General features: G+C 45.3%; 1 protein-coding gene across 1 annotated transcript in view; it reads left to right on the top strand.

The window, feature by feature from the left end:
• The window catches only part of cacna1g (calcium channel, voltage-dependent, T type, alpha 1G subunit), a gene marked incomplete at both ends in the record, with an annotated part of 368,718 nt that overhangs the window by 181,262 nt on the left and 174,555 nt on the right, over positions 1 to 12,901 (top strand). Inside the window, 2 exon segments of the mRNA XM_083635743.1 lie at positions 6 to 210; positions 1,497 to 1,891. Of these exon segments, the coding sequence (XP_083491869.1) occupies positions 6 to 210; positions 1,497 to 1,891 (600 nt within the window).

The raw sequence follows: 12,901 nt of genomic DNA, 5'->3' as shown, positions 1-12,901 counted from the left end.
GCCCGGCTCCCGGGCACAGGGCCATGAAGAGGAACTCGGTACCGTTCGCCGCTCCCGGCCCAAAGAACTACCCCACCTTGCAGGCCCGGGCCCTGGCAGAGTCCAGGGGCAGCGTCACAGCCAGCACTCTGACCAACATCAACTTCAACCTCAACATTCCACCCATCCCGCTGGAGAGGCGGAGCCTGGGGGATACGCAGTCTCCCACAGGTACGCAACTCACCTGCATGGGTGAGCCCACATGTTACACTGCATGGTAGATCATGATCACATATTCACCTTATGTTCAGACCTTACAGTGGGCCAAATTCTTCCGGGTCCTGTTAACACTTCCGGCGGTCACGGCGCAAAATAAGAGAGTTGTTTTTGTCGCGGACAGTGCAGGGGGTAAAATAAAGAACATAGCCTACTACACTTTGAGCTCGGTACACAGCAAGCAAGCAGAGTATCCACTGTTAGCCAGGTCAGATAACGTTATCGTCGACAATGACGAGCACTTTCTTGTAAAACATACCTGGACTCCAACAAAGAAAGCTTCAGATAGTTTTCTCTCCTCCGAGTTGCGCTCGAGCCACTAACATCAATAAGACCCGCAGACGTTAACGTAATTCCCTGGAATGCGAGACTTAACGAGCCAGTTACATGGTGTCGCATTCTTAGACATTGCCGTTTGCTTTTATTTGGTATGTTACATACAATTGGCTAAATTATTAGTTAATTCAGAGTTAGATGATATTGGAGCAGCCAGCCATTTTATTTTATTCTTAGCCGGAAGTCGTGACACGACCACACCAGATTCAGAGCTAGCTGTGGCAGGGATCCACACCTTTTGGTGCGCATCCCCATTGGTTAGAAAACTAGTGGGAATGATGATTTGAAAAGAACAGGAACCGATCATTCACCACAAATGGCCTTATGATTCAGACAATTGAAACTGTTCCTTTTTTATCCAAATCAGCTGTTTGGCAGAGTTCTCTACGATACGTATCGATTTGACGTGACTAAGCTTGGAAATAGAACGGGTGTCCAAAGTGTTTTCCTGCATAAGGGGCAGAAAGTGTGCTAATTGGAGTCAATAACCGCTCATTCTTCACGTCGTAGCTTGCAGCCAACTTGGTGCGGCTCTGGCCAACTTTTAAACGAGATGGGCTGCAGTGAGAGTCCAGCCAGGTCCGTTCAGGTTCTATAGATGGTGGAACACACTGGCTGCCTGCCAGCTCAGCCTGTGGACACGAGGCTTTACTCGCACAGCACGCGCCACGCATCACCATCAATCACGCTCCCTCTGACATGCACACGCACACACACACACACACACACACACACACACACACACACACACACACAACACACACGCACACACACACGCACATGTGTCCAAACATGTTGTTGGTCCAAAGAGATCTCTCTCATTGGACGTGTCATTTTGTCTAAACGACTTAATTCGTGTCGTTTGTGTCCCATTTGTGCCGATTCCCTTTCTCTTCCCGCTGCAGCCCAGCTCTCCTGCCAGCTGTCGGCGCGGGACCTCAGTGCCGCCGACAAGGCCACGCTGACCTTTGACCCCGAGAGCTGCCCCTACTGCGCCAAGGCCCTCGCCAGCAACGAGTCGGAGGGGGGCACCGAGGGCAACGAGACCCCCGGCGACTCGGACAGCGAGGGCGTGTACGAGTTCACCCAGGACCTCCACCACAAGGACGGGCGGGACAGCCGGCAGCCCAGGAAGAAGAAGCACTGCCGACTGGGCAACACGGCGGCCAGGGTGGTGCGCTTCTGGAGGCTGGTGTGCGACACGTTCCGCAAGATCGTGGACAGCAAGTACTTCGGCCGCGGCATCATGATCGCCATCCTGATCAATACGCTGAGCATGGGGATCGAGTACCACGAGCAGGTCAGTGTTTAGCGTGCGTGTGTGCGTGTGTGTGTGTGTGCGTGTGTGTGTGTGTGTGTGTGTTTGTGCGTGTGCGTGTGTGTGCGTGCGTGCGTGCGTGCGTGCGTGCGTGCGTGTGTGTGTGTGTGTGCGTGCGTGGGTGTGTGTGTTTTACGCACTCATTAAGAAAAGTGAGTGGGTGTGTGAAGTGTGTGAAGTGGAATACTGTGTTTGAATAGTGCCCTATTGAGGTAAAAGAGCAATTTTCTAACCAACATATTTGCTCCCTTCTGGTCCTTTGGAATGCACCTGGGTTGACGCGCTTAAACAACATTCAAGAGTCCATACTTTTCCTTTGACATATTTATTTTCCTTTTCCATTCAGGTTAGTGTCATTGTATTTTTCCTTTCCATTTTCCATTCAGGTTAGTTTCATTGTATTTTTCTTCTTTTTTCCCCACAAACAATGTATTGCTCTTACCAGGTCATGGCGAGCACAAGGCTGTAGTTCAAAGTAACAAAAAATGAAAGACTAAATATAACTCAAATTCACTGTTGTACAGCAGTCAAAAACCGTGTGGCTACACATCCAAAGAACCAAATCTCTTTTTACAGTTCCACTCTCCAAACCTCTCTTTTCATACCAGCTGAAATCAACCAGCATTACCACTCAGCTGATTGTCAAAGAAAGAAGGGCGGGGAGGGGGGGAGGGGGGAGAAGGGAGGGAGGAATGTCTAATTGAAACCATTTCACACAACACCAATAGTATACATTCCCTATATTTCATTACGGTATATTAAAGATTAAAGCATAATTCAATAAAAGAAAATTAATGACAAATTCATAGTTTCGGCTCCAACATCCCGGCCCCTAATTGTCATGGAATAACTCAAATATGACAATTACAAACAAAATGGAGCCAATATTATTTTTTGCAATAATTAATATCAATGAATTACAGTATATGTCCATTATATCAACGTCCATCTTCAAGTCTTTAGACTCTTGTTGCGTAAATGTGTAATAACTCATGAGTAAAGAGTCCAGTTTAAGTCCAGTAATAACTCATGAGTGATTAGTAATAGTCCATAGATGTAATCAGATGTGTATGTATTGAAAGAAGAGAAAGAGGGGGGAAAGGGGTACGTTACTCTCCATCTTGGCCTCATAGTGAAAAGGGGGAGGGGGGAGGGGGGAGGGGGCAGGCAATGCTACTGTCCATCTTGATCCTCCAACAGCAGCACAAGCTTTGTGATGGGTCGGCAAAGTGTACTGGTCTTCGTGCGAACTTGCACTTGCCGAACGAAACCTCTTGAATCTGGCAAGACTTGAGTGACTTTTCCCATAATCCAAGAATTTCTTGGAGCGGTGTCGTCGACGATTAGGACAATGTCTCCAGTTACAAAATTTCTTCTTTTCTTGGTCCATTTTTGACGTTTTTGGAGTTCGGGAAGGTACTCTTTCACCCACCGCTTCCAGAACAGGTCAGCCATGTATTGCACTTGACGCCACCTCCTTTTTCCGTAGCAGTCATTTTGATTGAACACGCCAGGTGGAATGGACGGCTGTGTTTTCAGTAGGAGAAGGTGGTTAGGTGTAAGGGGCTCCAAATCTCCAGCGTCATTGGAGACATTGGTGATGGGCCTGTCATTTATGATGGCCTCCACTTCACAGAAAAGTGTGGTGAGTCCATCCTCGTCAAGTCTTTGCTGTTGCATTAGGGCACTGAGAATGCGTCGGATGCTTCTGATTTGCCGTTCCCAGATTCCTCCATGATGTGATCCTGTTGGTGGGTTGAATATCCAATTGATTCCCTTGTTTAGAAGATTGTTTTGGATTTGTGTGTGGTTTAAACCTTGTATTGCTTCTTTCAGTTCCCGCTCGGCTCTAACCAGATTGGTTCCGTTATCTGACCTCATGACCTTTAACAATGCCTCTTCTCGCCATAAATCTCCGGATGGCATTAATGCATGAGTCAGTGTTAAGACTGTTTGCGAGTTCCAAGTGAATTGCTCTGATGTTTAGGCAGGTAAAAATTACACCATACCTTTTAACTGTGGCTCTTCTCTGCTTCACCTCAAATGGGCCAAAGAAGTCCACGCCCACGTTTGTGAAGGGCGGATCGTCAGGAGTCACCCTCTCTTCCGGCAGGTTTGCCATGAACTGCTCACCTTTCACACCAGTGAGTTTCCTGCAGGTCACACATTTCGAAATGACCTTGCGGACGGCAGCATTTCCTCCAGGAATCCAATATTTCTGCCTTAAGCGTGAGAGTGTGTAACTCCTTCCGCTATGCCCTACGTTCTCATGAACGTGTCTGATGAGGATTTGCGTCACATGATGCTTTGCGGGTAGGATGACTGGATTTTTGGCTTCAGCTGGCATAGCAGATCTCAACAGCCTACCACCCACTCTTATCAAGTTGTTCTGAAGAATGGGGGCGAGCTTGTGAAGATGGCTGCTCTTTTTTACTGATCGCCCTTTCTTCAGTTCAGTCATCTCATCCATGAACGAAGCAGATTGACAAAACTGAATGATCGCAGTTTCCGCTTCCTGCAGGTTTTCAATGGTGAGAGGTCCTTTTTCACTTTTTGCCGTCTGGTCACCCAAGCCTGGGTTTGTGTGAGCTTTCAGCACAGATTTGATTCGTAGAATCCAAGCAACGGCTTTCTTGAGATGATGCCACTGGGAATACTGTGTGAGCAACTTGTTGACCGTCTCTCTGCCATCCTCCATGGTGGTAACACTTACTGCGAGTACTTTTACTTCAGGGTCTCTCGCGTTGAGGGTGAAATCCGGAGTTTTGGGCCATTGAGGCTCAGGGAGATGGAGGAACTCTGGCCCTGACAACCAGACCTCGTTTCTCAAGAAGGCACTTGCAGAGATGCCTCTGGAAACACAGTCAGCGGGGTTCATGCAAACCTTCACGTACCTCCATTGTGAAGCCTTTGAGGCACTTCGAATAACCGCCACTCTGTTTGTGACGAAGGTCTGAAATCTTGATGTTTCATTGTTTATGTATTTTAGGACAGATGTGCTGTCAGTCCAAAACACAGAAGGTTCAAGTGGAAGCTCTATTTCTTCGTGCATCATCCTGTCTATCCGTACAGCTACAGTGGCCGCGGTAAGTTCCAACCTTGGAATGGTCACAGGCTTGAGTGGAACTACTCTGGCCTTACCCATGATGAAAGAACAATGAACTGTGCTGGATTTGTTCATCATTCGAAGGTAAGAGACTGTACCATAACCACTTTCACTAGCGTCTCCAAAGTGGTGAAGCTGTGCCAAGACTGGATGTCCAAAGTCAGGTGGCTTGATGCATCGCTTGACCTTGTAGTCTGCCAGCAGAGGCAAGTTGCATAACCATCTGGACCATAGCTCCTTAAATTTCTCAGGGATCTTTTCGTCCCAACCAAGCTTCATTCCAGTTAGGTTTTGCAGGATTTGTTTTGCGGGGAGGATGACGGGGGCCAACATACCAAGTGGGTCGTAGATGGAGCTCACCATAGATAAAATACCCCGCCTGGTAAGTGGTTTGTCCTGTAGATTGATCTTGAATTCGAATGAGTCGGTTTCAGTACACCACTGCACGCCTAGGGCTCTTTCAACTGGCAGGATGTCTTGACCAAGATCCAAATCCTTGATTTCTTTTGATCGACTCTCTTCCGGAATTGAAAGGAGAAGGGTTCTGCTGTTGCTGACCCATTTGTTCAACTTGAAACCGCTCTTACTGCATAGAGTTATGAGGTCCTTTGCAATTTCCACTGCCTCCTTTTCATCCTCGACTGACTTTAGGCAATCATCCACATAGAAATTTCTTAACACAGAAGAGATTGCTTCGGTGCTAACTCCATCCACATGGTCTTTTGCACACTGTCGGAGGGCAAAGTTTGCACAACTAGGTGAGGATGTGGCACCGAAGATGTGCACAACCATTTTGTACTCATCTAGCTCACCGTTGAGATCTCCATCAGGCCACCACAAGAATCTGAGTAGATCGGAATCATCCTCAGGCACCTTGACCTGATGGAACATGGCCTCTATGTCTGCCATAAATGCAACACGCTTCTGCCGGAATCTTGTAAGGACACCAATAAGAGAATTGGTTAAGTCTGGGCCTTGCAGAAGTCGTGCATTCAGAGATGTACCTTGGTAGGTTGCTCCACAATCAAACACTACCCTCAGTTTGAGCTTTTTTGGATGGTACACTCCGTGGTGTGGAATGTACCAACTCCTTTTGCTTTGATTTGCTTTGTCCTTTTGTTCAGGTGTCATCCTGATGGCAAAACCCTTTTCGATTATATCTGCCATAAACCTTTTGTACTCATTGTAGAACTTGTTGTTCCGGATAAACTTTCGCTTTAAGTTAAAAGCTCTTTGTTCTGCAACACATCGGTTGTTGGGAAAACCAAGTTCTTCTTCTTTCAATGGGAGTCCAATACTGTAGTGTCCATCCACTAGTTTGACAGATCTGGAGACACTATCCATGAACTTGTGATCCTCTTTAGACATCTCCATACGTTCCTTGTGTTGGTGTTCTGGGAAGTCTAGCTTAATTTGCTGCTGCAACAAATCCTCCATTCTTGTGACAGAAATTCTGTTTGCTGTGACAACGGGGTTTCCAGTACGTGTAGAATCCATTTTCCTTAGTGGGCCATTGATTGTCCAACCCAGGATGGTCTTAACAGCGTAAGGGCCATTCCCTTGGCTGTTTATGACTTTCCAGGGCTCTAGAGCCTTTGGCACGTTGCATCCAATTAGCAAGCCAACTTCTGCATCTATCTGAGGGATCCTAACTTCTCTCAGGTACGCCCATTGATTCACATCCTTCTGGGTGGGAATATTCTCTTTACGTACTGGAATCTGGTTTTGTGTGAATATGTGTGGTAGTTCCACATACTCATCACTTTCTAGGCCACATATTTCCAAGTCACATGTTACAGATGTTTTAGTAGCCTCTTCTTTATTCATCGTTCGAAGAAGTATTTCTGTCTTTCGTCCGGTAACTTTGAGCTGCTGAAGAACTGACTCTGTACAAAAGGTAGCAGTACTGCCGGGGTCTAGAAAAGCATATGTTGTTACAATGTTATTACTCTTTTTTGCTTTCAGCCTTACAGGAACAACAGCCAGGATTCCTTCAGGCACACCGGCCCCATTATCCTTCCATCCGTAGTCCTTATCCGTATCCACTAAAGCGCTTGAAGCATTTACAACAGCCTTTTCCTTTTCTTTGTATGAGTCTTTGTTGGCAATATGCAGAAGAGTTGGGTGTTTCAGGGTGCACTCTTTGCAGATAAGTCTCTGCTGACAACCTTTACTCATGTGTCCTTTTTCGAGACACCCAAAGCATAGCCCTTTACTCTTGAGGAATTCCAGTTTCTCTTTGTGGTTTTTCTTGTGGATCTGAAAGCAAGCAGAAAGATGGTGTCCTCCCTGACAATACATGCATCCGTTAGATGGCCGGCTAACTGTTTTGTCATCGTTTCTTATAGTGGTTTGAGATATTGGTGATACGCTTGTGGCAAATCCACTCTTACTCGTTTTGAGCTTCATGCTGGAAATACCAGGGACAAATGTGTTGTAGCTTGTTTTAGTGGCTGTGACGGGTTCCTTTAGGTTTAGGTTTCCAAACACAGGGTGAGACAGGATTCTTGACTGTTTGTCCACAAACTGCACCAGATCTTTAAACTTGGCTCGTTTGTTTTCTCTTTCTTGTATGTCGCAAGCCTTAACCCTCCATTTTTCTTTCAGCTTATATGGGAGTTTCGAGAGCACAGCTCTCATGTTGGCTGGGTGATCCATCTCTTCCATGTAATCCACATTATCCATTGTATTCAGACAGCCATTAAGAAACACTGCAAATGCCTTTAAAGCTTCTGGATCTTCAGGTTTAATAGATGACCAATTGAGAGCCTTTTCAATGTAGGCCATGGCTATCCGGTATTCGTCTCCAAAATGATGTTTCAATAGTTTTTTTGCTTCAGCATATCCTGTTTCAGGTTGCATGTACTGACAACTGCGTACAAGATCTCTTGGTTGGCCAACAGTACATTGCTCCAAAAAGTAAAGCCTGTCTTTACTGTCCTCCGTTTTCTCCTCAATACCGTGTTCAAATGCTCTTATAAAGAACTGATAATCCAAGGGGTTTCCACTAAAAGTAGGGATATTGAGCGGTGGTAATGAAGAGAGTTTCTGTTGTTTTACCAGTGTTTCTGTGATCACGTTTTGTTTTTCCATTATGTTTATTAAATTGTCCATGTTATCCTCCTCGGAAGATGTGCTGGATGAAGTACAACTCCGTCGACGTTGTGATCTTGTTCTTTGTGCTATGGCTTGAGGCACTGTACTTTGTGGTATGGCTTGAGGCACTGTACTTTGTGGTAGGGCTTGAGGCACTGTACTTTGTGGTATGGCTTGAGGCACTGTAACTGGTGGTATGGCTTGAGGCACTGTACTTTGTGGTATGGCTTGAGGCACTGTACTTTGTGGTATGGCTTGAGGCACTGTAATTGGTGGCTGAATTCCAGCTTCCATGGTTGTGCTCAGAGATGGTGCCTTTGTTTGGAATATATCTCTCATCTCAGGATCCTTCTTTAATGCATTTTCCAAATATTCATTCATTCCCTCCTCTCCTGAAGGGGGCTCCATAGAGTACTCATATTCCTGTATGACACTCATTTTTGCAGTGTTTGCTGCTAATTCGGTCTCCAGTTCAAGTTCTTCCTTTTTGCCTTTAAGAATGGCTTCTTCTCTTTCCAGAGCTTGTTTCTTTTTCAGCATGTTAGCTCGTACCAGCAATGCAGCCTTTTCACTTTCCAACTTGAACTTTGCAGATGCAACAGAAGACCTTGAACTTTTTGAAGAGACACTTCTTCTTTTCACTTGCAAATTGCATACAGGAGCTGCATCGATCCATTTTTCCACTTCATACACAAATTGCTGCACAGCTTCAGTTTTGGGATTGAACCATTCAGCTTGATCAATTTCTGCTTCTTTCTCATCCTCTGTAGACAATAAATCCTTAACAAAGCCGTTCAACTCCTGCATTTCATTGAATAGCTTAAAATAGTCAGTGTCAATTTTAGATCTCACCAGTTGCACATTACAAACATTTTCCATCAACTCTATGATTTCATTTTTCTTTTTGGTTAATACACCCAACTTTGCGCTCCTTGATGCTTTCAGTCGCTTGAGCCTTTCTGCAAACACATCCTCAATATCTCTTCCCAAATCCTCCATTTGACTGGTTGACAAGATGGTTGACACCGTCTTGTCAGACTCCATTTTGTCACTTGGTGGATCCATTTTTCCTCTTGACTCAATTTTGTCATTTGGCAAAGACATTTTATCATTTAGCAAAGATGAAAAACTCCTTTTGGTGCTTCAATTTATTGTTCTTGGACTTTGAACTTGATTTCCATACAGCATTTGCATTTGTCTGAAAGCATTTTCCACAGGTATTGGAATATCCCACCACATTAGGTCTTTGAATGCACCATCGCAGTGACATAATTGCCTGATGTCCATTATCCCAGAGTGCTTTTATTCACAGAATCACAAAAAATGCAGGAAAATTCCAGGTGTTTGTTTAGCACAATGTTTGGGGATTTGAGTTCATGGTACAAACACACATTTCCTTCCATCGCTCAACCATGCGCTCTTCTAGCAGCAGGTTTTTGACAATTAAAAGAGCAATTTTCTAACCAACATATTTGCTCCCTTCTGGTCCTTTGGAATGCACCTGGGTTGACGCGCTTAAACAACATTCAAGAGTCCATACTTTTCCTTTGACATATTTATTTTCCTTTTCCATTCAGGTTAGTGTCATTGTATTTTTCCTTTCCATTTTCCATTCAGGTTAGTTTCATTGTATTTTTCTTCTTTTTTCCCCACAAACAATGTATTGCTCTTACCAGGTCATGGCGAGCACAAGGCTGTAGTTCAAAGTAACAAAAAATGAAAGACTAAATATAACTCAAATTCACTGTTGTACAGCAGTCAAAAACCGTGTGGCTACACATCCAAAGAACCAAATCTCTTTTTACAGTTCCACTCTCCAAACCTCTCTTTTCATACCAGCTGAAATCAACCAGCATTACCACTCAGCTGATTGTCAAAGAAAGAAGGGCGGGGAGGGGGGGAGGGGGGAGAAGGGAGGGAGGAATGTCTAATTGAAACCATTTCACACAACACCAATAGTATACATTCCCTATATTTCATTACGGTATATTAAAGATTAAAGCATAATTCAATAAAAGAAAATTAATGACAAATTCATAGTTTCGGCTCCAACATCCCGGCCCCTAATTGTCATGGAATAACTCAAATATGACAATTACAAACAAAATGGAGCCAATATTATTTTTTGCAATAATTAATATCAATGAATTACAGTATATGTCCATTATATCAACGTCCATCTTCAAGTCTTTAGACTCTTGTTGCGTAAATGTGTAATAACTCATGAGTAAAGAGTCCAGTTTAAGTCCAGTAATAACTCATGAGTGATTAGTAATAGTCCATAGATGTAATCAGATGTGTATGTATTGAAAGAAGAGAAAGAGGGGGGAAAGGGGTACGTTACTCTCCATCTTGGCCTCATAGTGAAAAGGGGGAGGGGGGAGGGGGGAGGGGGCAGGCAATGCTACTGTCCATCTTGATCCTCCAACAGCAGCACAAGCTTTGTGATGGGTCGGCAAAGTGTACTGGTCTTCGTGCGAACTTGCACTTGCCGAACGAAACCTCTTGAATCTGGCAAGACTTGAGTGACTTTTCCCATAATCCAAGAATTTCTTGGAGCGGTGTCGTCGACGATTAGGACAATGTCTCCAGTTACAAAATTTCTTCTTTTCTTGGTCCATTTTTGACGTTTTTGGAGTTCGGGAAGGTACTCTTTCACCCACCGCTTCCAGAACAGGTCAGCCATGTATTGCACTTGACGCCACCTCCTTTTTCCGTAGCAGTCATTTTGATTGAACACGCCAGGTGGAATGGACGGCTGTGTTTTCAGTAGGAGAAGGTGGTTAGGTGTAAGGGGCTCCAAATCTCCAGCGTCATTGGAGACATTGGTGATGGGCCTGTCATTTATGATGGCCTCCACTTCACAGAAAAGTGTGGTGAGTCCATCCTCGTCAAGTCTTTGCTGTTGCATTAGGGCACTGAGAATGCGTCGGATGCTTCTGATTTGCCGTTCCCAGATTCCTCCATGATGTGATCCTGTTGGTGGGTTGAATATCCAATTGATTCCCTTGTTTAGAAGATTGTTTTGGATTTGTGTGTGGTTTAAACCTTGTATTGCTTCTTTCAGTTCCCGCTCGGCTCTAACCAGATTGGTTCCGTTATCTGACCTCATGACCTTAACAATGCCTCTTCTCGCCATAAATCTCCGGATGGCATTAATGCATGAGTCAGTGTTAAGACTGTTTGCGAGTTCCAAGTGAATTGCTCTGATGTTTAGGCAGGTAAAAATTACACCATACCTTTTAACTGTGGCTCTTCTCTGCTTCACCTCAAATGGGCCAAAGAAGTCCACGCCCACGTTTGTGAAGGGCGGATCGTCAGGAGTCACCCTCTCTTCCGGCAGGTTTGCCATGAACTGCTCACCTTTCACACCAGTGAGTTTCCTGCAGGTCACACATTTCGAAATGACCTTGCGGACGGCAGCATTTCCTCCAGGAATCCAATATTTCTGCCTTAAGCGTGAGAGTGTGTAACTCCTTCCGCTATGCCCTACGTTCTCATGAACGTGTCTGATGAGGATTTGCGTCACATGATGCTTTGCGGGTAGGATGACTGGATTTTTGGCTTCAGCTGGCATAGCAGATCTCAACAGCCTACCACCCACTCTTATCAAGTTGTTCTGAAGAATGGGGGCGAGCTTGTGAAGATGGCTGCTCTTTTTTACTGATCGCCCTTTCTTCAGTTCAGTCATCTCATCCATGAACGAAGCAGATTGACAAAACTGAATGATCGCAGTTTCCGCTTCCTGCAGGTTTTCAATGGTGAGAGGTCCTTTTTCACTTTTTGCCGTCTGGTCACCCAAGCCTGGGTTTGTGTGAGCTTTCAGCACAGATTTGATTCGTAGAATCCAAGCAACGGCTTTCTTGAGATGATGCCACTGGGAATACTGTGTGAGCAACTTGTTGACCGTCTCTCTGCCATCCTCCATGGTGGTAACACTTACTGCGAGTACTTTTACTTCAGGGTCTCTCGCGTTGAGGGTGAAATCCGGAGTTTTGGGCCATTGAGGCTCAGGGAGATGGAGGAACTCTGGCCCTGACAACCAGACCTCGTTTCTCAAGAAGGCACTTGCAGAGATGCCTCTGGAAACACAGTCAGCGGGGTTCATGCAACCCTTCACGTACCTCCATTGTGAAGCCTTTGAGGCACTTCGAATAACCGCCACTCTGTTTGTGACGAAGGTCTGAAATCTTGATGTTTCATTGTTTATGTATTTTAGGACAGATGTGCTGTCAGTCCAAAACACAGAAGGTTCAAGTGGAAGCTCTATTTCTTCGTGCATCATCCTGTCTATCCGTACAGCTACAGTGGCCGCGGTAAGTTCCAACCTTGGAATGGTCACAGGCTTGAGTGGAACTACTCTGGCCTTACCCATGATGAAAGAACAATGAACTGTGCTGGATTTGTTCATCATTCGAAGGTAAGAGACTGTACCATAACCACTTTCACTAGCGTCTCCAAAGTGGTGAAGCTGTGCCAAGACTGGATGTCCAAAGTCAGGTGGCTTGATGCATCGCTTGACCTTGTAGTCTGCCAGCAGAGGCAAGTTGCATAACCATCTGGACCATAGCTCCTTAAATTTCTCAGGGATCTTTTCGTCCCAACCAAGCTTCATTCCAGTTAGGTTTTGCAGGATTTGTTTTGCGGGGAGGATGACGGGGGCCAACATACCAAGTGGGTCGTAGATGGAGCTCACCATAGATAAAATACCCCGCCTGGTAAGTGGTTTGTCCTGTAGATTGATCTTGAATTCGAATGAGTCGGTTTCAGTACACCACTGCACGCCTAGG

Source organism: Poromitra crassiceps (genome assembly GCF_964638095.1).
Source record: "Poromitra crassiceps genome assembly, chromosome: 4".
NCBI lineage: Eukaryota > Metazoa > Chordata > Actinopteri > Beryciformes > Melamphaidae > Poromitra > Poromitra crassiceps.
Note: the sequence above shows the minus strand (reverse complement) of the source record. Positions and strands in the feature narration are given on the sequence as shown.